Consider the following 24206-nt stretch of genomic DNA (forward strand, 5'->3'; position numbering starts at 1 on the left):
GACAACAGGATATCGACTGACAGACCAGGTTAGCAGGATAGACTGGAGTAGACAAAGGGGCCAGGAAGATCTGGATTACAACACAGAGCGACAAAGGCTCCCGCAGTAACACAGGACTATAACCGGCAAGGCTAGGCAGGATTGTCTGGGAGATATAGGGGATCAGAGCCAATCCAGAGTTTCGCTGGGACATGCCCCCTCCAGATTAAACATTCCATGCAGCTGTTGCCCTGCACGTTCCCTCCGGCGGCCTGCAACCCCCTCGCGGCCGCACGGCGTCCCTGTTGCCTGGCACTGACCGGGACTAGATATGAGCCGCCGGAGTGGCTCGTAACACCAGCATGACTGAGATGCTTTGAGAGGAGTAGCATACTATAGGGATGTCTATCAGTGGGTTAACCATTGCTGGTCACCATCGATGGTACCATTGGTGGTTAACCTCGATGGTATATAAATCCAACCACAGTGGAACCATCGATGGTTTCACCCACTGATGGCCATCTCTGCTCTATTACTCAGTACATCCAGTTGTATTAGTTGAGAAAATAAGAGGTATATTTTAAGTGAGAAAAGACACTTTGCCCGGTCAAGTCATTCGGGTCCTGGAACGCAGAGAGGGGCTACTGAGCAAATGTGCATTGGGACACATCTGTATGTACCTGGCAGGGGTATACTTAGAGATCCAGAGAAACATGTATTGTACCATGGGTGTGCATGCAACTGTATGACATAATAGGACTAATTCATGTTTGTAAGTAAAGCAAAAAAGCAAGCAACTAAGGAAAACCATGTTGCCCTGCAGGTGGGGTAGATGTAACATGTGCAGAGAGCGTTAGATTGGGGTGGGGCGATCATGACGAAATCCCGCCGGATGGGATCCGTCCAGCGGGATCTTGACCGCATCCCGGGGTGGGGTGTGTTCAAATGGAAATCTAAATTGCAGTGTAAAAATAAAGCTGTCTAACATTTGGGGTCTACATGCAAAAGTAGCCAGTATTTACCCTGCACAGAAACAATATAACTGTGTTTGCTCCCCTTCCATGGAAGCATGGTTTGTTCCAGACGCAAAGTAACTTGCTTTTTTTTTTTTTGCTTTAATTACAAACATGAAACAGGCCCTATATACTGTATAATAATTAGTTGTTCTGCAGTTCCTGATAGTCTGACTGGACATTACAGGTACAGTATGATTTCCTGATGGATGGGATGCTGACGGTCAGGATACTGACAGCGGTATCCCGTCCATCAGAATCCCGACAGCCCCCTCAAAAGTACCCTAACCCTCCTCTGCCCCCTACCCTAACCCTCCCTTGTGGGTGCCTAAACCTAACCCTCCCTGGGGGTGCCTGAACCTAACCCTGCCAGGGGGTACCTAACCCTAACCCTCCCTTCCCAGATGCCTAAACCTAACCCTGCCCGCTTGATGCCTAACCCTAACCTTCCTTTTCTATGTGCCTAACCTTAACCCTCCCTCCCCGGTTCCTAACCTTAATCTTCCCGGCCCTGCACCCTAACCTTCCCTCCCCGGTTCCTAACCCTAATCTTCCCGGCCCTGCACCCTAACCTTCCCTCCCCGGTTCCTAACCCTAATCTTCCCGGCCCTGCACCCTAACCCTCCCTCCCCGGTTCCTAACGCTAATCTTCCCGGCCCTGCACCCTAACCCTCCCTCCCCGGTTCCTAACCCTAATCTTCCCAGCCCTGCACCCTAACCTTCCCTCCCCGGTTCCTAACCCTAATCTTCCCGGCCCTGCACCCTAACCCTCCCTCCCCGGTTCCTAACCCTAATCTTCCCGGCCCTGCACCCTAACCATCCCTCTCCGGTTCCTAACCCTAATCTTCCCGGCCCTGCACCCTAACCCTCCCTTCCCGGTTCCTAACCCTAATCTTCCCGGCCCTGTACCCTAACCTTCCCTCCCCGGTTCCTAACCCTAATCTTCCCGGCCCTGCACCCTAACCCTCCCTCCCCGGTTCCTAACCCTAATCTTCCCGGCCCTGCACCCTAACCTTCCAGTTCCATCCCCGGTTCCTAACCCTAATCTTCCCGGCCCTGCACCCTAACCTTCCCTCCCCAGTTCCTAACCCTAATCTTCCCGGCCCTGCACCCTAACCCTCCCTCCCATGTTCCTAACCCTAATCTTCCCGGCCCTGCACCCTAACCATCCCTCCCCGGTTCCTAACCCTAATCTTCCCGGCCCTGCACCCTAACCCTCCCTCCCCGGTTCCTAACTATAATCTTCCCGGCCCTGCACCCTAACCCTAACCCCCCTTTTCCTGCCTAAACCTAACCTTCCCCCCCGCAGCAGGATGCCAGCACGTCCCGCTGGATGGACGTTCGGGATTCCGGCTGTCGATATTGTAAAGCTGGGATCCCATGCGGTGTCGGTATCTAGACGCCGAGGTTGCAGCGTCCTTCTGGATACCGGAGTTGGTATATTGGCCCTCATTCCGAGTTGATAGCTCGCTAGCTACTTTTAGCAGCAGTGCAAACGCATAGTCGCCGCACACACGGGGGAGTGTATTTTAGCATAGTAGGAGTGCGAACGCCTGTGCAGCGGAGAGCCTGCAAAGACATTTTGTGCAGAACAAGACCAGCCCTGTAGTTACTTATTCTGTGCAATGATTCCTGCGACGAGTGAAGCGGTATTTACGTCAGATACCCGCCCAGAAAACGCCCGGCCACGCCTGCTTTTTTCCAAACACTCCCAGAAAACGGTCAGTTGCCACCCAGAAACTCCCTCTTCCTGTGAATCTCCTTGCGTCCGGCACCGCGACTGAAAGCGTCGATAGAACCTGTGCAAAACCACGTCGCTCATTGTACCCGTATGACACACGTGCGCATTGCGGTGCCTACGCATGTGCAGATTAGCCCCGTTCTGCCATGATCGCTGTGCTGCGAAAATCCGTAGCAGCGATCAACTTGGAATGAGGGCCATTGACCGTTGGCATCCCAGCCGTCGGGCAGCTTAACAGCTTCCCAACATTACATTACTTTTAATTTTATCACATCATATTGAGAACAATGAAATCTCCAAGAACGAGGTTTCTGCTGTACATTTGACTGAACAACTGTAACTGTCCTTTACGTCATTTTGGCACCTTCCTGAATATATACTGTATACCAGTGGTGTTAAGTGGAGGAGATGAGAGGATGAGATAACAATTCAGACAGAAACTTATCTGGATAGAACCAATATAAATACAAATATTGGTATAATCTACAAAACATGGTTAAATACTTCCAGGTTTTGCTTTATCAAATATTCTGTTTTCTATTTACTTTATAAAGTATTATCTGAAATAAATCCTCTTTTCCACCTTCTTATGAATAGGCTCCTTCATGCATTATACATTATATCATTGACAGTGATACTTTATCTTTGTTTAGGTTTTTATTTGTTGGTACATGTTTGACACAGGCCATGAAGAATGGTTAAGTAATTTGTCTCTGGTGGAAGTAATATGTTTTCGTACTGGACAGTCTGGACTTTCTAATTACGACTACGGTCTTTCCTCATCAGGTTGTTTCTAGAATTCATTTCCGGCCGAAATAGTATGACAAAGCATTTTGGGAAGAATATACAAACCAACACCGCCCAGCTGGAGGACAAGATGGCAAAGATCTCCATGGCTGCGGTATACTTGCCACGTGAGCTGAGGAAGGCTGGAATGAAGGACAACCAGACGCTGAGGAAGACCAACATGCTGAAAGTGATGAACTTGGCCTCATTGAAGCTGTCAGGTAGTCTTCTGGCCAAGAATGCAACAATGAAACTGATGGTGGCCAAGAGACCAAGATAACCCAACATAGTCCAGAAGGCAAGAGGAGAACCCTCATTGCAGCTCAGAATGATGACCCCGGACTCCGTTTGATTATTATATTCAGGGAACGGAGGTGAGCAAGAAAGCCACGTCACACAAATAGATACTTGAATGAGAAAACAAATCACAATAACTGAGTAGGACACTTTTGCACCTGTCCATCTCCTTAGTGTAGTCCCCGGCCTGGTGGCCTTGAAGGCAATGACAACTGTGATCGTCTTGGCCAGAACACAAGAAATGCAGAGAGAGAAGGCCAGACCGAATGCCACCTGGCGCAACAGGCACTTCTCTGGCTGTGGGTATCCTATAAAGGCTAATGAACAAAGGAAGCACAAGCATAACGATAGCAGGAGAAGACAGCTGAGAGACCAGTTATTAGCTCGGACTATGGGTGTAGTCCTATAGTGGATGAAAAGTCCCAGAATGATAATCGGGATGAGAGAAGATAATGGGGTAATGGTTGCCAAGTTAATACCCATAGCTTCATTATAGGAAAGAAACTCAATGGTCCTTGGTATGCACATGTTCTGCAGGAGATTGGGCCACATGTTCCAGGAACAATATTGGCATTTCACTGAGTCTACAAAAGAACGTTGTTGTCAGAATCTTCATAAGGGACGTACAAGGAATTTAAGAAATAAATAAACAATTTGGCAGAAATGTTTATACAGTATTACCTATTTTATCTGAGATCTCTCCCTGTGGGCATGGAACACACTCATAGCAGCAGCTGGGGTTTGCTGGGAGAGACATCTTCCTAAATCCTGAGGGACAATTTGGGCTGCACTTTGATTGAGGAACCTAAGTGAGATAAATAACATATGTTCTTTTACACATAAGACCTATTGGAAGGGCCTTCTCAACAGTACAATACTTTAGGGCCCTGGGCAAGCAATACACTGGGGCCCCTACCCCCGGAGGAGAGTGGGGCTCTGTGGTGGCAGATGTTCTGTGTGTGGGGGAATCAGTTATGTGCCCTTAGAATCTCGGGGGTCCCTGCCCACAGCATTTGCCTGTGTCTCTACTCCTGCCCGCAGCGTCTGCACCTGCGCCTCCTGTGGATCCTCTACCACAGCCTGGCTTCTGTCCTCTCCCCAGCTGCACTGCGATGTCCTCTGACCCACAGCCCAGCTTCTGTTCTCTGCCCCGCAGCTCAGATCTTCCCACTCCCGTCACCAGCATCACTTCTACAAAGCCGTTGCTGAGTGCGGGAAATTGATGCCACATCTCCTCCAGCTCCAGTAAAACTGATTGCCCAGCAATCACAGCCCTGCTGTAGATGTCTCCTTCCCCCTCCCCGCATCCTGTCTCTCCCTCCTGGCATTGTGTCCCTGGTGTCCTCTCTCCCTTCCCGCATCCACTGATCTGGGGTTTGCTATCTGAGTGCCTTGCTGATTTTGTGGGCCCCTAGAATTGTGGATCCCTTGGGAAATTGCCCAATGAGCCAAAACGTAAAGACGACACTGCCTATTGAAGACACAGATATACACTCTGGGGGTTATTCAGGTTTGTTAGCAAACCAAAAACGCACACAAATGGGCAAAACCCTGTTGCACTGCAAGTGGGGCAAATGTAACATGTGCAGACTTACTTATATTTGGGTGGGTTATATTGTTTCTGTGCAGGGTAAATACTGGCTGCTTTATTTTTACACTGATTTTTAGATTTCAGTTTGAACACACCCCACCCAAATCTAAATCTCTCTGCACATGTTATATCTGCCCCACCTGCAGTGCAGCATGCTTTTGCCTGTTAGTGTGCTTTTTTGGTTTGCTAACAACTCTGAATAAGCCCCCCCCCCCTCCCCCCTCCCTCTCTCTTGCTCTGCTTTACATGTATTAATTTTTTGTCTCTACACTGTCTATTTTTGGGGGTAATTAGACCTGATCGCTAGGGTGCGTCTTTTGCATCCCTGTGATCAGGTAGTCGCCGCATACAGGGGGAGGGTATTACCTTTGTACAGGTGTGCGATTGCATTCATTGAAGACCTGCACAAACATCAGTTTGTGTAGTCTCTGCACTGCCCAGAACTTACTCAGCCGCTGCGATGATTGGGGCCTGGAGCTGACGTCAGAAACCTTCCTTCAAAACACCTGTTCACTCCTGCGTTTTACCGGACACTCCTACAAACGGTCAGTTGCCGCCCACACACGCCCTCTTCCTGTCAATCTCCTTGCAATCGCCCGTGCAATCGCTTTTTTTGCACCATCCTGTCGATATGTACTGATGCCCGGTGCAGTCGTCCGACGCGCTGGCGTATTGCGGTGCATATGCATGCGCAGTTCAGACCTGATCGCAGGCTGTGAGAAATCGCAGCCTAGAGATCAGGTCTGAATTGGCCCCATTATCTCTATGTCCTATGAAGCCTCGGATGTGGGTCCGAGTAGCCACTGCACCGCTTCTACCCACGACAGTTCCGCTCCTGTTCTTACCTTTTTAACACCGGTGGTCCATACAATGGCAGCACTGTCAATGCTTAAGGCATACCCATTTGATGAGCTCAAGTCATAAGTTCCAACGACAACCTGCTGCAAAGTGTTCGTGGCCCTTATCTGCCAGTTCACAATGTCGTAGACGGCTTGGGGTTCTCCTTCATCGTTAAAAAATACACGCGTCTTGTCTTTGGTCTGAAAATTCACAGTTTTGATATAGCGAAGAAGCTGAAAAGGAATACAGAGAATGAGTCATTCAAAAGATCCCGTCAAAAAGCGCAAGTAAATAAAAGAGGATTTGCTTACTTGCCAAGGATGCAACGATGAGATGTTGGCGCAGGTGCCGTGATGGAATGGTCCAGACCTTGGTGTGCACTGGAGCAAGTTCTGTAAGGCCCATGCAAAAGTATAAATTGAGGTGTAGACACTAAAAGTGATTCTAAAGTCTACATTTGTGATTGCGCCCTCTAACGTTTCTTCCTCTGTACAGAAAGGAATTGTTTTGTTCTTCATCCAGGTATCTAAATTATGGAGGTTATCCCAATTGCAAGAAAAAGTCTGCCCCCAAAACTCCCTTATAAAAGGATCATTGGGAGACGTTGAGGGGAGTAGCCCATTGAGGTGCTCTACAAACCCTGGCATCTGCCCACCATGAACAGCAAATCCGATTGTACCCACCAAGACCTGTTGGAACTTTTCATTTGAAAGAAGGGTAGAGGTTGACCATGATTCACTGGCTATCCATATTTTTCCGGTCACATTTTGATTTGCCAGCTCTTCAACCACCGGCATAAAATCAGAATCGGAGGACAATATCACCACAACCTTGGCCGTTGAACCCTTGATTATCGTTACAATGTGAGGAGCATTCCGGTTGGGATGACCAGTCAAAATAGTCCCAACAAAAGCCACACAAGCCCCAGCTTTGATCAATTCTTGTTTTACCACCTGAATGCCAAGTTGACCGTAGTCATTATCGGTTGCTAGTAACCCCACCCAGGTCCACCCGAAGTGCAGTATTAGCTCAGCCAGGCCTCGGGACTGATAGGTGTCACTAGGTACAGTACGGAAGAAAGATGGGAACATGTTCCGATTGCTGAGGAGTGGGCTGGTGGAAAAGTAACTGATCTGGAGGCAAATAAAAGCATTGTCAATAAATACATGATCATAAAAATTATTTAATCAACAAACCACTTGCCTAGCACTAACATATGTAATGTGACCACAGCCAGATGTCCGTCACCTGGCTTTGTCACATCACAAACCTACGGTCCGCCCGCTGTCTCCCCCATTCTAAATAATTGAAATCCGTTCTGCATCAGTGCAGAATGGAGTTCCTCCTTTTGCATCGGGGGGGGACTGGTTTCTAGTTGAGAAAACTAATTACGTACAGTATGGCCTAGTGGATCCACAGACTTCACTGAGAGTAATCTCATACTGGGATAACCAGAGAGTCGGTAATACGGTTTGGTGCAAAAGAATACATAGGGACGGGGCAATGTTTTTTCAGCCTTTATAATAAACATACCCCTTTCTAATTATGTGGTGCACAATGATTGTAACTTAAATACTTGTATATTAAAAGGAGGCAAAACCCATACATTTACACTATAGCAGCGTACTTGGTAAATCTATGGGCCTAATTCAGACCCGATCGCTGTTGTGTGAATTCGGAAGGCGGCCGATCACCGATCGACTGCGCATGTGTACGGATCATAGTGCGCATGCACTAGGCCAAACTGCAAATTACATCAGCGTCTTTTTATGTAGCTAGGCGAGCGCAGGTTGATTGACAGGAATCGGACATTTGGGGGTGGAAACTGGCCGTTTTCTGGCAGTGTCAGGAAAAACGCAGGCGTTCTCAAGCGTTTTCAGGGAAGGTGTGTGACGTCAGCTCCGGCCCCGATCAGCCTGTATCTGATTGCAAACCTCTGCAAATGTGCAGAGAAGCAATCAGTTCTGAATTAGGCCCTATATTTGTTAGTAAGGCGTCCCGTATTCTGAATATAAAAACGAAGGGCCTAATTCACTAATTCAGACCTGATCACAGCAGCACATTTGTTCTCTAATGGGCAAAACCATGTTTACTTACAAACATCCATCAGGCTCATTGTCTGAGGATTTTCTCACTGGATAAAAGTTTTGGCATGTGTTCACTGCAGTTTTCTTCACCCTTTGTAATGCAGTCAGCAAATCTCTGCCTATGCCTTTACATACGTGGTCATGTTGCCCACCAATGTCCCACATACAGCATATGAAGCAGGAGTTGGCTTACGGTCTGTTACCTGTGGGTGCCTATAAAGGCCCAGTATTTGGGCCATGAGTATGGAACGGGTGGACCCAGAATCACCAACGATACCAGCAAGGGACCCGTCTCTTCCACAGCGATAATTTGGGACCTGCTCTTGTCCTCCAGATAACATCCACAGGGTGCCCTCTGCTGCCCGTCTCAAGACTGTACAGGTGTCAAAGATCTGGAATCCCAGGGTGATGTTTGGGAGAAGGTCAGGAGTATTGTTGATCTCTTCCACCGCGAATATAAGGGCCTGCAGGCTCTGGTAATTTTGAAATTCAAGCCTAGGGGAGTACAGAAGAAATGCAATGTGTAATTTATATATTCCCTCCCCCCACGACCGGTCCCTTTCACAATCCTTCTGTTTCCATCTTTGTAACATTTCCAGAATCAGGCGTTTCCTTACTCTAGAACCTAGTCTTACTCTCATTCATGCCCTCATAACTTCCCATCCTGATATCTGTAATCTGCTTCTCTCCACCCTTACTATCTCCCACCTTGCCCCTCTCCAATCTGTCCTCATCTCTACTGCCCACCTCATTTCCCTCTCTCCTCACCCTACCTCTGCTACCCCCTCGCTGCCAGTCACTACTACCTTGGCTCACTACGGGGCCCACTTTATCACGGATCTCGTATTGAACTGATCTTTTGATCTTACCACCCAGGATCGATTTGCAATATGCGGCGGAGGGTTCCCGGGGGACTCAGCCAGAGCTCAGCCTGATCTACTTTCTCCGATCTGTAGCTCATACAGTAGGCTACAATGGGCTACCGCAATCAAAAGTTTGTGGTAGCTGTGGGGAACAATTCGGTATCTAGATGCATCATCGCTTGGAGAGTGATAAAATGGAGAAAGAGATAGTGCCAGCCAATCAGCTCCTAACTGCCATGTTACAGGCTGTGTTTGAAATCGCAGTTAGGAGCTGATTGGCTGGTGCGTTTTCACTCTTCATTTTATCACTTTCCAACGATGATGCATCTAGACCCGGAGAGGCTACATCGGGCAGCATCGCCTCCCCCATGGAAACCTATGGGAGATGTGGCTGCTGGCGGAACTGGAAGGATCACAGCAGGTATCGGAGATACCTGCTGCTATACCTCCTTTATACATTCAGGAGATTCCTAGTATTTGCGGCTAACCTCCCAAAACGGGTGTTTTCGGGGGACATAGCCACAAATAGTATTTGATAAATGGGCCCCGATATCGGCAGATTTAAGGGATTTAGGTACAACAGTAATGGCCTCCCCCCGCCTGCCTAATTGTACAATTTTTATTGGCTGGTTATAAGTCCTCATTTGTTGATAGCCAAATAAATAGAATAATTAAAAAAAAGCCACGCTGACATTTTAATTATGTACACATATTTGCTAAGTAGGACAGCTTACAGGGGCAGTATGTATGTCTCACCCCCCCGCACACTCCATTCAGATGGCATATGGTACAGTACAGTGAAATTATTTTGCAGTTACTGGTACTTTTTGGGCTGACAGTACCAACACAGGCCTCCAAGTGCCACCTACAAACAAGTGCCGCCCCTAGGCACGTGCCTCACGAAGAAAATGTGCCACTGTCTCTCACCCACAAAGCTCTACCCCTCGTTGTACCTACCTATATCTCCAGCCTCATTTCCTTACACACTCCCTCCTGCCATCTTCGCTCAGCTAATGATGGCCACCTGACCTCCACCCTGATCACCAGGTCCCACTCTCGAATGCAGGATTTTCTCCAGGTCCATTCCTAACCTCCCTCACTCCATTAGACTTTCATCCATCCTCCTAGCCTTCAAGCGTGCCCTTAAAACTCATTTTAGGGATGGCCATCGACGGGCTGCCCATCGCTGGTAACCATTGATGTTGCCATCTGCAAAAACCATCAATGGCACTTAAACTATTTATGGTGAACCACCGATGGTTTGCACCACTCAATAGCCCCCTTTTGCAGGTGCTGTCTGGACCGCGGGCTAATAAAAAAACTGGAGGTGGGGCTAAGCTCCGTGCAGGTTTAAAATAAAAAACTGGTTCTACTCAGCTATTAGGTTTAGGATAGGGTCAGGGGAGGGGTAAATTAATTACCCTGTTCCCTGTGGGCATTCTAAAAGTTGGGATACCGCGGTTGGTCATGTGACCGACCGTCGGCATTCCATATATCACCCAGACATACATTGTTAGGTCTTCAGAATCACATGTTAGGTTCTTGTACAGGGGCTGTCCACGTCATCATTCCCTATCGGAAAGTGTGAAATAATTAGGCCATGGCTGATCCACCTAAGCCACAGCCTTGTCTGCCCAAAGCATGACACCTAAACAGTGGGGTGGTATTCAGTATGCCGGCTGTTGGGCTCCCGGTGCCCAGCATACCGGCGCCGGAATCCCGACACCCGGCATACCGACAACTATTCTCCCTCTTGGGGGTCCATGCCCCCCCTGGAGGGAGAATAAATAGCGTGGCGCATGTAGCGTGCCACCGTGCCCACAAGGGGCTCATTTGCGCTTGCCCCGCTGTCGGCATGCCGGCGGTTGGGATCCCGCGCCGGTATGCTGGGAGCCCGACCTCCGGCAAAACATACTACGCCCAAACAGTGCCCTCTCCAGTTTTAAATGAGGCAACACCCTTTTGTATTGGGGCTGTCCTGAGAATCCTGAGACTGTTGGCAGTTATGAGATGTTCCACAGGTCACTTCTCTAACACGTGTCCTCCCAGTTGCCGCACAGTTGACGCTCAGAAACATCCGCTTCACTTATGGTGGAGGAAAATGGCAGAGATCTGTCAGAATCGCCTGGAGGTACGCAGAGATGCGTATGCTCGCTAGGGCGCATGTACAGATTGCTAACATCCACGCGGTGCATCCCGAGCTGTATGCGACTCATAATCAGGCCCTTTATATACTTATCAAGAGAGCGTATAAGGGATAAGGAGGGCGCTGTCCACCTGCAGCAGAATGACTGGGAACACTCCAGGAGTCGGACACACACAGACCTACTGTACGTTCCCTCTAGACTTTGTATACAGTCAGCCAGTCACTTATTATAATGGACAGCAAGGGACTCATGACAAATAAACCAGGGTATTTCAGGTCGACTTGCTCCTGTGCAATTAATTTTTACAGGTTTATGCCAAGATTTATCAAGCCTTGGAGAGTGATAAATTGCATGGTGATAAAGGGGTCTATTTACTAAGCCTTGGATGGAGATAAAGTCGCCGGAGATAAAGTCCCAGCCAATCGGCTCCTAACTACCATGTCACATGTCAGTTAGGAACTGATTGTCTAGTACTTTATCTCCATCCACTTTATCTCCATCCAAGTCTTAGTAAATAGACACCAAAGTACCAACCAACCAACCAACCAACCAACCAACCAACCAACCAACCAACCAACCAACCAGCTCTTAACTGTCATGTTACATGTGTTTGAAAAATGACAGTTAGGAGCTGATTGGTTGGTACTTTATCACCGTGCAATTTATCACTCTCCAAGGCTTGATAAATCTGGGCCTTAGATACTTACAGCTGGCATTTAATGTCCTCTGGTTTGCTAGTGAAATGAGTTTCGGTGTAGCTTCTGCCCACGTGGACTGGGAAGGTGCCACCGATCACCAGATCTCCGGGATGATTCAGGTACCCACTGATTTCCCCACTGGGAAGATGGCAGCCATGTATTGACTTGAAGCCGGCACACACTTGTACGGCAATTGTATTCAGCAACATGCAATTTATTTTATATCGCCAGATCATTGGCTTACAGCTAAGAAACATCTTCACCATAGAGAGCATGGAAGGCCTAATGCATCACACTGGGGTATCTCAGTGTCATAGTGTCTCACACAAAGATCTGCTACAGTCATACAATGTCAGACATAAAACCTCCCTTAGTCTGTTAGTGTATTACACACAGGAGAAGACCTCCCTCAGTCTGTCAGTGTCACACACAGGAGAAGACCTCCCTTAGTCTATCAGTGTCACACACAGGAGAAGACCTCCCTCAGTCTATCAGTGTCACACACAGGAGAAGACCTCCCTCAGTCTATCAGTGTCATACACAGGAGAAGACCTCCCTCAGTGCCACACACAGGAGAAGACCTCCATCAGTCTGTCAGTGTCACAAGCAGGAGAAGAACTCCCTCAGTGTCATACATTGGAGAAGACCTCCCTCAGTCTGTCAGTGTCACACAGGTCAGGAGAAGACCTCCCTCAGTCTATCAGTGTCACACACAGGAGAAGACCTCCCTCAGTGTGTCAGTGTATCACACACAGGAGAAGACCTCCCTCAGTCTATCAGTGTCACACACAGGAGAATACCTCCCTCAGTCTGTCAGTGTATCACACACAGGAGAAGACCTCCTTCAGTCTGTCAGTGTCACAAGCAGGAGAAGAACTCCCTCAGTGTCATACATTGGAGAAGACCTCCCTCAGTCTGTCAGTGTCACACACCTGAGAAGACCTCCCTCAGTCTATCAGTGTCACACACAGGAGAAGACCTCCCTCAGTGTGTTAGTGTATCACACACAGGAGAAGACCTCCCTCAGTCTATCAGTGTCACACACAGGAGAAGACCTCCTTCAGTCTGTCAGTGTCACAAGCAGGAGAAGAACTCCCTCAGTGTCATACATTGGAGAAGACCTCCCTCGGTCTATCAGTGTCACACACAGGAGAAGACCTCCCTCAGTGTGTCAGTGTATCACACATAGGAAAAGACCTCCCTCAGTCTATCAGTGTCACACACAGGAGAAGACCTCCTTCAGTCTGTCAGTGTCACAAGCAGGAGAAGAACTCCCTCAGTGTCATACATTGGAGAAGACCTCCCTCAGTCTGTCAGTGTCACACAGGTCAGGAGAAGACCTCCCTCAGTCTGTCAGTGTATCACACACAGGAGAAGACTTCCCTCAGTTTGTTAGTGCATCACACATAGGAGAAGACGTCATTCAGTCTGTCAGTGTCACACACAGGAGAAGACCTCCCTCAGTCTGTCAGTGTCACACACAGGAGAAGACCTCCCTCAGTCTGTCATCCCAGACTGATGTTATCACATACATGTACACAAAACGCTACTGTTATAAATTGCCTCCTTGGTATTAAAAGCTTCAAACCAGAAAATTATCCTCAGTATATTGAAGTCACATGTTGCGCAGGTCAGGTCTTCCTAAGTAAAGAAGTGAGAAGACTGTGACTGTTTTGTTAGCAAATGTAAGACCTCAATCACCTAGAGATAACTTATCTGTGCAGGATATAGTGTGAGAAGGTAATCTCACGTGCAGCAACATTCAGCAACCTCAGTCTCTGTCACATATACTCATATATACAGGAGGATTGTGTACACGTCTCACTCACACACACAATGTCACATCACAAGTTCCGTCAGTCTGCCTGATTGGGGTTTTATAACAGCAATTGTGCCTGAGAGAATTACAATGTGAATCATATTATCTGCAGTAAATGATCATAATTATAATAAATCTACTGGGAATTAAGCGTTATATGTAATTTTCTTATAGTCATATTATATTATCATCTCATTTTGCAGCTGCAAAACAGAAAAATTGACTTTTGGAGGGAAACACCCCCCCCCCCCCCCCCCCCCACAATAATATAATAAAAATATATATAACAATTAGTGATGTGCACCGGAAATTTTTCAGGTTTTGTGTTTTGGTTTTGGGTTCGGTTCCGCGGCCGTGTTTTGGATTCGGACGCGTTTTGGCAAAACCTCACCGAAAATTTTTTGTCGGATTCGGGTGTGTTTTGGATTCGGTGTTTTTTTCAAAAAACCCTCAAAAACAGCTTAAATCATAGAATTTGGGGGTCATTTTGATCCCATAGTATTATTAACCTCAATAACCATAATTTCCACTCATTTTCAGTCTATTCTGAACACCTCACATCTCACAATATTATTTTTAGTCCTAAAATTTGCATCGAGGTTGCTGGATGGCTAAGCTAAGCGACCCAAGTGGCCGACACAAACACCTGGCCCATCTAGGAGTGGCACTGCAGTGTCAGACAGGATGGCCCTTCAAAAAAATTGTCCCCAAACAGCACATGATGCAAAGAAAAAAAGAGGCGCAATGAGGTAGCTGTGTGACTAAGCTAAGCGACCCAAGTGGCCGACACAAACACCTGGCCCATCTAGGAGTGGCACTGCAGTGTCACGCAGGATGGCCCTTCCAAAAACTACTCCCCAAACAGCACATGACGCAAAGAAAAAAAGAGGCGCACCAAGGTCGCTGTGTGACTAAGCTAAGCGACACAAGTGGCCGACACAAACACCTGGCCCATCTAGGAGTGGCACTGCAGTGTCACGCAGGATGGCCCTTCAAAAAAATACTCCCCAAACAGCACATGATGCAAAGAAAAATGAAAGAAAAAAGAGGTGCAAGATGGAATTGTCCTTGGGCCCTCCCACCCACCCTTATGTTGTATAAACAGGACATGCACACTTTAACGAACCCATCATTTCAGTGACAGGGTCTGCCACACGACTGTGACTGAAATGACTGGTTGGTTTGGGCCCCCACCAAAAAAGAAGCAATCAATCTCTCCTTGCACAAACTGGCTCTACAGAGGCAAGATGTCCACCTTCTCCTCATCCTCCGATTCATCACTCCTTTCACTGTGTACATCCCCCTCCTCACAGATTATTAATTCGTCCTCACTGGAATCCACCATCTCAGGTCCCCGTGTACTTTCTGGAGGCAATTGCTGCTGGTGAATGTCTCCACGGAGGAATTGATTATAATTCATTTTAATGAACATCATCTTCTCCACATTTTCTGGAAGTAACCTCGTACGCCGATTGCTGACAAGGTGAGCGGCTGCACTAAACACTCTTTCGGAGTACACACTGGAGGGAGGGCAACTTAGGTAGAATAAAGCCAGTTTCTGCAAGGGCCTCCAAATTGCCTCTTTTTCCTGCCAGTATACGTACGGACTGTCTGACGTGCCTACTTGGATGCGGTCACTCATATAATCCTCCACCATTCTTTCAATGGTGAGAGAATCATATGCAGTGACAGTAGACGACATGTCAGTAATCGTTGCCAGGTCCTTCAGTCCGGACCAGATGTCAGCACTCGTTCCAGACTGCCCTGCATCACCGCCAGCGGGTGGGCTCGGAATTCTTAGCTTTTTCCTCGCACCCTCAGTTGCGGGAGAATGTGAAGGAGGAGATGGTGACGGGTCACGTTCCGCTTGACTTGACAATTTTCTCACAAGCAGGTCTTTGAACCTCTGCAGACTTGTGTCTGCCGGAAAGAGAGATACAACGTAGGTTTTAAATCTAGGATCGAGCACGGTGGCCAAAATGTAGTGCTCTGATTTCAACAGATTGACCACCCGTGAATCCTGGTTAAGCGAATGAAGGGCTCCATCCACAAGTCCCACATGCCTAGCGGAATCGCTCTGTTTTAGCTCCTCCTTCAATGTCTCCAGCTTCTTCTGCAAAAGCCTGATGAGGGGAATGACCTGACTCAGGCTGGCAGTGTCTGAACTGACTTCACGTGTGGCAAGTTCAAAGGGTTGCAGAACCTTGCACAACGTTGAAATCATTCTCCACTGCGCTTGAGACAGGTGCATTCCACCTCCTTTGCCTATATCGTGGCCAGATGTATAGGCTTGTATGGCCTTTTGCTGCTCCTCCATCCTCTGAAGCATATAGAGGGTTGAATTCCACCTCGTTACCACCTCTTGCTTCAGATGATGGCAGGGCAGGTTCAGGTATTTTTGGTGGTGCTCCAGTCTTCTGTACGCGGTGCCTGAACGCCGAAAGTGGCCCGCAATTCTTCGGGCCACCGACAGCATCTCTTGCACGCCCCTGTCGTTTTTTAAATAATTCTGCCCAACCAAATTCAAGGTATGTGCAAAACATGGGACGTGCTGGAATTTGCCCAGATGTAATGCACGCACAATATTGCTGGCGTTGTCCGATGTCACAAATCCCCAGGAGAGTCCAATTGGGGTAAGCCATTCTGCGATGATCTTCCTCAGTTGCCGTAAGAGGTTGTCAGCTGTGTGCCTATTCTGGAAAGCGGTGATACAAAGCGTAGCCTGCCTAGGAACGAGTTGGCGTTTGCGAGATGCTGCTACTGGTGCCGCCGCTGCTGTTCTTGCAGCGGGAGGCAATAAATCTACCCAGTGGGCTGTCACTGTCATATAGTCCTGAGTCTGCCCTGCTCCACTTGTCCACATGTCCGTGGTTAAGTGGACATTGGGTACAACTGCATTTTTTAGGACACTGGTGAGTCTTTTTCTGAGGTCTGTGTACATTTTCGGTATCGCCTGCCTAGAGAAATGGAACCTAGATGGTATTTGGTACCGGGGACACAGTACCTCAATCAAGTCTATAGTTGGCTCTGAATTAAGGATGGATACCGGAACCACGTTTCTCACCGCCCAGGCTGCCAAGGCCTCAGTTATCCGCTTTGCAGCAGGATGACTGCTGTGATATTTCATCTTCCTCGCAAAGGACTGTTGGACAGTCAATTGCTTACTGGAAGTAGTACAAGTGGTCTTCCGACTTCCCCTCTGGGATGACGATCGACTCCCAGCAGCAACAACAGCAGCGCCAGCAGCAGTAGGCGTTACACTCAAGGATGCATCGGAGGAATCCCAGGCAGGAGAGGACTCGTCAGACTTGCCAGTGACATGGCCTGCAGGACTATTGGCTTTCCTGGGTAAGGAGGAAATTGACACTGAGGGAGTTGGTGGTGTGGTTTGCAGGAGCTTGGTTACAAGAGGAAGGGATTTACTGGTCAGTGGACTGCTTCCGCTGTCGCCCAAAGTTTTTGAACTTGTCACTGACTTATGATGAATGCGCTGCAGGTGACGTATAAGGGAGGATGTTCCGAGGTGGTTAACGTCCTTACCCCTACTTATTACAGCTTGACAAAGGCAACACACGGCTTGACACCTGTTGACCGCATTTGTGTTGAAATAATTCCACACCGAAGAGCTGATTTTTTTTGTATTTTGACCAGGCATGTCAATGGCCATATTCCTCCCACGGACAACAGGCGTCTCCCCGGGTGCCTGACTTAAACAAACCACCTCACCATCAGAATCCTCCTTGTCAATTTCCTCCCCAGCGCCAGCAACACCCATATCCTCATCCTGGTGTACTTCAACACTGACATCTTCAATTTGACTATCAGGAACTGGACTGCGGGTGCTCCTTCCAGCACTTGCAGGGGGCGTGCAAATGGTGGAAGGCGCAAGCTCTTCCCGTCCAGTATTGGGAAGGTCAGGCATCGCAACCGACACAATTGGACTCTCCTTGGGGATTTGTGATTTCAAAGAACGCACAGTTCTTTGCTGTGCTTTTGCCAGCTTAAGTCTTTTCTTTTTTCTAGCGAGAGGATGAGTGCTTCCATCCTCATGTGAAGCTGAACCACTAGCCATGAACATAGGCCAGGGCCTCAGGAGTTCCTTGCCACTCCGTGTCGTAAATGGCATATTGGCAAGTTTACGCTTCTCCTCAGACGCTTTTAATTTTGATTTTTGGGTCATTTTACTGATCTTTTGTGTTTTGGATTTTACATGCTCTGTACTATGACATTGGGCATCGGCCTTGGCAGACGACGTTGATGGCATTTCATCGTCTCGGCCATGACTAGTGGCAGCAGCTTCAGCACGAGGTGGAAGTGGATCTTGATCTTTCCCTATTTTTTTAACCTCCACATTTTTGTTCTCCATATTTTAATGTGCACAACTAAAAGGCACCACAGGTATACAATGTAGATGGATGGATAGTATACTTATGGACGACGAGTGACGACACAGAGGTAGGTACAGCAGTGGCCTACCGTACTGCTATATACAGTATAATGGACCTGGTGGACACTGTCAGCAGACTGCTAAACTAGTATAAAGAAAAAAAGGCACCACAGGTATACAATGTAGATGGATGGATAGTATACTTATGGACGACGAGTGACGACACAGAGGTAGGTACAGCAGTGGCCTACCGTACTGCTATATACAGTATAATAAATGGACCTGGTGGACACTGTCAGCAAACTGCTAAACTAGTATAAAGAAAAAAAGCCACCACAGGTATACAATGTAGATGGATGGATAGTATACTTATTATTATTAATGGATGACGAGTGACTGACGACACAGAGGTAGGTACAGCAGTGGCCTACCGTACTGCTATATACAGTATAATGGACCTGGTGGACACTGTCAGCAGACTGCTAAACTAGTACTACTAGTATAAAAAAAAAAGCCACCACAGGTATACAATGTAAATGGATGGTAGTATACTTATGGACGACGAGTGACGACACAGAGGTAGGTACAGCAGTGGCCTACCGTACTGCTATATACAGTATAATGGACCTGGTGGACACTGTCAGCAGACTGCTAAACTAGTACTACTAGTATAAAGAAAAAAAGGCACCAGTTATACAATGTAGATGGATGGATAGTATACTTATGGACGACGAGTGATGACACAGAGGTAGGTACAGCAGTGGCCTACCGTACTGCTATATACAGTATAATAAATGGACCTGGTGGACACTGTCAGCAAACTGCTAAACTAGTATAAAGAAGAAAAGCCACCACAGGTATACAATGTAGATGGATGGATAGTATACTTATTATTATTAATGGATGACGAGTGACTGACGACACAGAGGTAGGTACAGCAGTGGCCTACCGTACTGCTATATACAGTATAATAAATGGACCTGGTGGACACTGTCAGCAAACTGCTAAACTAGTATAAAGAAGAAAAGCCACCACAGGTATACAATGTAGATGGATGGATAGTATACTTATTATTATTAATGGATGACGAGTGACTGACGACACAGAGGTAGGTACAGCAGTGGCCTACCGTACTGCTATATACAGTATAATGGACCTGGTGGACACTGTCAGCAGACTGCTAAACTAGTACTACTAGTATAAAGAAAAAAAGGCACCACAGGTATACAATGTAGATGGATGGATAGTATACTTATGGATGACGAGTGACGGCACAGAGATAGGTACAGCAGTGGCCTGCCGTACTGCTATATACAGTATAATAAATGGACCTGGTGGACACTGTCAGCAAACTGCTAAACTAGTATAAAGAAAAAAAGGCACCACAGGTATGCAATGTAGATGGATGGATAGTATACTTATGGACGACGAGTGACGACACAGAGGTAGGTACAGCAGTGGCCTACCGTACTGCTATATACAGTATAATAAATGGACCTGGTGGACACTGTCAGCAAACTGCTAAACTAGTATAAAGAAAAAAAGCCACCACAGGTATACAATGTAGATGGATGGATAGTATACTTATTATTATTATTAATGGATAACGAGTGACTGACGACACAGAGGTAGGTACAGCAGTGGCCTACCGTACTGCTATATACAGTATAATGGACCTGGTGGACACTGTCAGCAGACTGCTAAACTAGTATAAAAAAAAGCCACCACAGGAGTGTTTTTCAGGCAGACAAACGTATACTGGTGGTCACTGTCAGCAAAACTGTGCACTGTACTCCTGCTATAGCTGCTCCCCAGTCCCCACAATTAAGCAGTGTGAGCACTCAGCACAGATATATCATGCAGCACACTGAGCACAGATATGGTATGGAGCGTTTTTTTCAGGCAGAGAACGGATAAAAAAAAACCGGTGGTCACTATCAGCAAAACTCTGCACTCTACTCCGAGTCCTAACAGCTGCTCCCCAATCCTCCCCACAATTAGTAATAAAACAAGCAATCAACTGTCTCTTCTACAATTATAAACGTAGAGGACGCCAGCCACGTCCTCTCCCTATCAATCTCAATGCACGTGTGAAAATGGCGGCGACGCGCGGCTGCTTATAGAGAATCCGAATCTCGCGAGAATCCGACAGCGGGATGATGACGTTCGGGCGCGCTCGGGTTAACCGAGCCATACGGGAGAATCCGAGTATGGCTCGGACCCGTGTAAAAAGGGTGAAGTTCGGGGGGGTTCGGTTTCTTGGAAACCGAACCCGCTCATCACTAATAACAATATAATCTGAGATGTACGTAAACGTTGTTTTTTACGTACGGGTTCAGTATGTCTTTCCGACGGTCGAGATGCTAGAAGCTGCGCTCGCCACAGGTTCTTTTCCCACTCTATGGGTGCCGTGGACACTCAGGAGTGGGAATAGCTCCCGTGAGCCGGGATTCCGCCTGCTGGTAAATTAACTGCATCCCTTATGCACATATCTGAATTAGGCCCACACTTGTTAATCACAAACATAATGTTCAACATGCAAAAAAGAAAACAAAGTAAGAAAAAGTGTCTCATTATGCTGGTAAAACTCTGTGCCGCTACTTAAATACATCACCCCTGTCACAAAAAAGCTGTATTACCGTTTGTAAAGTCATAGGGGCAAATTTACTAAAATTCGTATTGCAGCCGATTTCAGTCGAGATCAATCTCGGCTGACATCGGCCATTTGAGATTGCAACTTTTTGGAAAAAAAACACAGTAACTTTCTAAACTACCGTGTTTTTTCAATTTGAGTTCACCGATGTTGATGTAATTCGTATTGTCGGGCAGTGTTTTACGGGGGAGATTAGTAAAACACTGCCGGACATAACACAATGAAGCCCGACCGGATCAGTGAGGCTTCAATGTGTAAAGGATTTAAATAGTTAAAAAAATGTTAAAAAATTGCGTGGGGTCCCCCCTCCTGAACATAACCAGCCCCGGGCTCTTTAAACCGGTCCTGGTTGTTAAAATACAGGGGGCAAAAAGGACGTAGTGGTCCCGCGTATTTTTGAAACCAGCACCAGGCTCTACTAGTCAAGGAGATAATTCCGCAGCCGGGGGACACAATTATATAGGTCCCTGCCGCCGTTGCATTACCAACTCAACTAGTCACCCCTGCTTAGGAGGGGAGACCCTACGCAATTTTATTTTAATTTTTAACTCTTTACTACATTTTTAAATAGAGAAGCATGCATGAATCTCACTGATCCGTGTAGGATTCTCCAAACACGAAGGTCTATTTGAAAGTTCTATTTCTGTAGGAATTCCATGCTTTTCCTGCAGTGTTTGGCTATTGTCGGCAGTGATTGAGAATAAAATTCTTAATAAATTCCCGTGTTTTATGAGGTGTATGTGAACAAACAACCGTGTATGACCCATGGTCTATTGATTCGTATTTGTGTGGACGGCAGTGTATCTCAATACGAATTGGCCCATCACTGCCGAGATTTGTGTTTAGTAAATTTCCGTAAATTTTCATACGAAAATGCAATCTCGAACCAAATCGGGACCTTAGTAAATTTCTACCATAAAGTAAATGGGTCTCAGTTCTTGTACAAAAATATTTAATGATAGTCCATGTTTCACAATACACCCACATTTTTTAAAATAGAAATACATATTATATTTTCATTTTCTACAAGACTCCTAAACTGGGACCTGGTCCTTTCCAGGTAACTGCACTACATATTATGTAAAAGAGATCTCATCCATCTGGGACAAGAAAAGCTTCTAAATTCCTTACATGGACCCAACAGTCTTTCTATGAGAAGAAAGATAAAGCAAGCTCACTATTGGCTACATGGCTTCAGCAAAGGCCATCCCATTTATCTGTAATGCTTTAACACGAGCCCTCTATCACCCAGATTTGATCCTAAAATAATTGAATTCCTTTTCTTGCTCCTCTCCAATCCCAATCTTGAACAGAAGATCAATGACTACCTGCATTCCTGTAGCCTCCCAAAGCTCTTTCCTGAAGCAATTACTGTAGATTCTAGAATCACAGAAGATGTTACTGCTTCTCTTCAGTCAATGATCAATGATGCTCCACAGGCCATCTTTCCTCCTGGTTGGGCTGCCCCCTCAAAGTTCTGCTTGCCATTCTTCAAAAGGTGAAATCTTTTACTTTCAATAGTAGCACTTACAAGCGGTGTTCAGGGGGTCATTTTCAACACTCTTGCTCTGGCTGTAGTATTGGTCATGTGGCCAAAGACTGCCCCAAGATTGCTTCTGCTTCGCCTTCCTCTGGAAAGGACACCAGAAAGGGTTCTCTGTATGGTTCAATCCCCCATTTGTGTTTTGGTATTGACTTGGTTGCTGCATTATCCCAATCATGCCAAAGCTAGATTTTTGAGGTTGGGATTTATCAAGATACTTAGGATTCCATCAGAGATATGGTGATGACTTCTTGGAACCTTAAGTCAGACTGGTTGTACCCAGCGGTCAAAGTGATGAAACTAAAGGTAAAGTTTTCTATAGGCAGATTTACTGGTCCATTTCACTTTATGGTTGTCATTCTTGTGGGACTTTGATGGGGTCCAGGAATGGGCAAGTCCCCTGACCACCTTCCCTTGTTTGCAGTTGTTTACTGACACTTCAGAGTCTCTATGTTTAGGGGCGTATCTGGATGGGACATGGTTTGCGGAGCTATGGCCTACAACTTGGCACTTTTCCATGCTGACCGCTAATCTGCTACTAGTCAAACTCTTTTAAAATATGGTTGCAGTAGAGCTTGTGATGCAACACCTTCATGCAGGAGCATTTTTTTCTGGTACAATAACTTACAGTAGGAGTGTTTCAAGTAATCAACAAAGTAATCAGAAGTCTGCATAATCGCTTGCATTGCGTCTTTTGTGGCACCTTCTCCTGTATTGCCTGAAAGCTAACATCAGTTTCTTGGCTTAGCATGTTCCCGATGTAAAAAACTGTATTGTGTATGCTTGTCTCATTATCAGTGGCAAGCTTTAGAGTGCCCAGGGGTTAGTCTGCATGGCTTACCTTGTTCTCATTCTGTGTGGCAGATATAATCAAGCCAGCATTGAGGGACTGGCAATGCATGCCACAGTCTACTCAACAGTCCTACCTGGCTGCTTGGAATGAATGGGAACACTTTCTAAGAGATTTTGGCAGGTAACACCAGGGAGCAATACCGTACCTCCTTTGTGCTGGAGATTTATAGAGGCGGTCATTCTAGGGCATTCACAACGATGGCGCTAGCAGGCATTGCTTTCTTCCCTAAACTCACTAGTGGGTCTGATCCTACATGATCATTCCTTATTTCTAAGGATATAAAGGGTTGGGGGCATGTAGAGAAAGGGGCAGAGGATAAGAGTCAACCAATCTGCCTTGAGCTCCTAGAATCACTTATGGGGTTTTTTGGAATCTGTTGTAAAATGCAAGATTTAATTTCTGTTTGTGGCTTTGTGGAAAATTGGTGGTGTATCCCAGCATTTCCTTTAGACCTCTTTGCTCACATATCATCAGTTTGGTCTAAGGCAGGCTTCTATTAATGATTACTCTCCCAAAAGCCAAGATCTTTGCTCAACAGGGGTTCACTAGAGAACAGTTCCACCAGTTCCTTTAGATTAGAAACTTATTTAATTCAATAGAACTTTGCCTTTGGTGCAGACTAGTCTCTGAAATTGACCATCTTTGTCTTCCTTGTCACTCATCCAAAAGTCTACAATGATCTTCTTCCCTTCCAAACCAATTTGGTATCTGACTTGATCAGGAAGACTAGACTGACATCTTTGATGGGATTTAAAAATCTTTTATTTATGTCTCCATTAAAGAAAACACTTAGAAATTGCTGTATCGCTGGTGCTATGTCTCCACTGAGCTCTATGGAATCTATGCTTGTCCCTTGGATACGTGTTGGAGGAAAAGTAGTCATCTTGGGTCTTTTGTATGTCTGGAGGA

At 46.7% G+C, this 24206-nt stretch overlaps 1 protein-coding gene across 1 annotated transcript; it reads right to left on the bottom strand.

The window, feature by feature from the left end:
- Positions 1 to 3489: 3489 nt before the first annotated feature.
- LOC134934162 (extracellular calcium-sensing receptor-like) lies at positions 3490 to 24180 on the bottom strand. Its single transcript, XM_063929659.1, has 6 exons — positions 24011 to 24180; positions 8538 to 8829; positions 6559 to 7380; positions 6253 to 6480; positions 4498 to 4621; positions 3490 to 4400 (listed from the first exon to the last, which is right to left on the bottom strand). The coding sequence occupies exons 1-6, from the start codon at positions 24178 to 24180 to the stop codon at positions 3490 to 3492; spliced, it is 2547 nt and encodes an 848-aa protein (XP_063785729.1).
- Between the last annotated feature and the right edge of the window lie 26 nt (positions 24181 to 24206).

This window comes from Pseudophryne corroboree, chromosome 6 (genome assembly GCF_028390025.1).
Source record: "Pseudophryne corroboree isolate aPseCor3 chromosome 6, aPseCor3.hap2, whole genome shotgun sequence".
NCBI lineage: Eukaryota > Metazoa > Chordata > Amphibia > Anura > Myobatrachidae > Pseudophryne > Pseudophryne corroboree.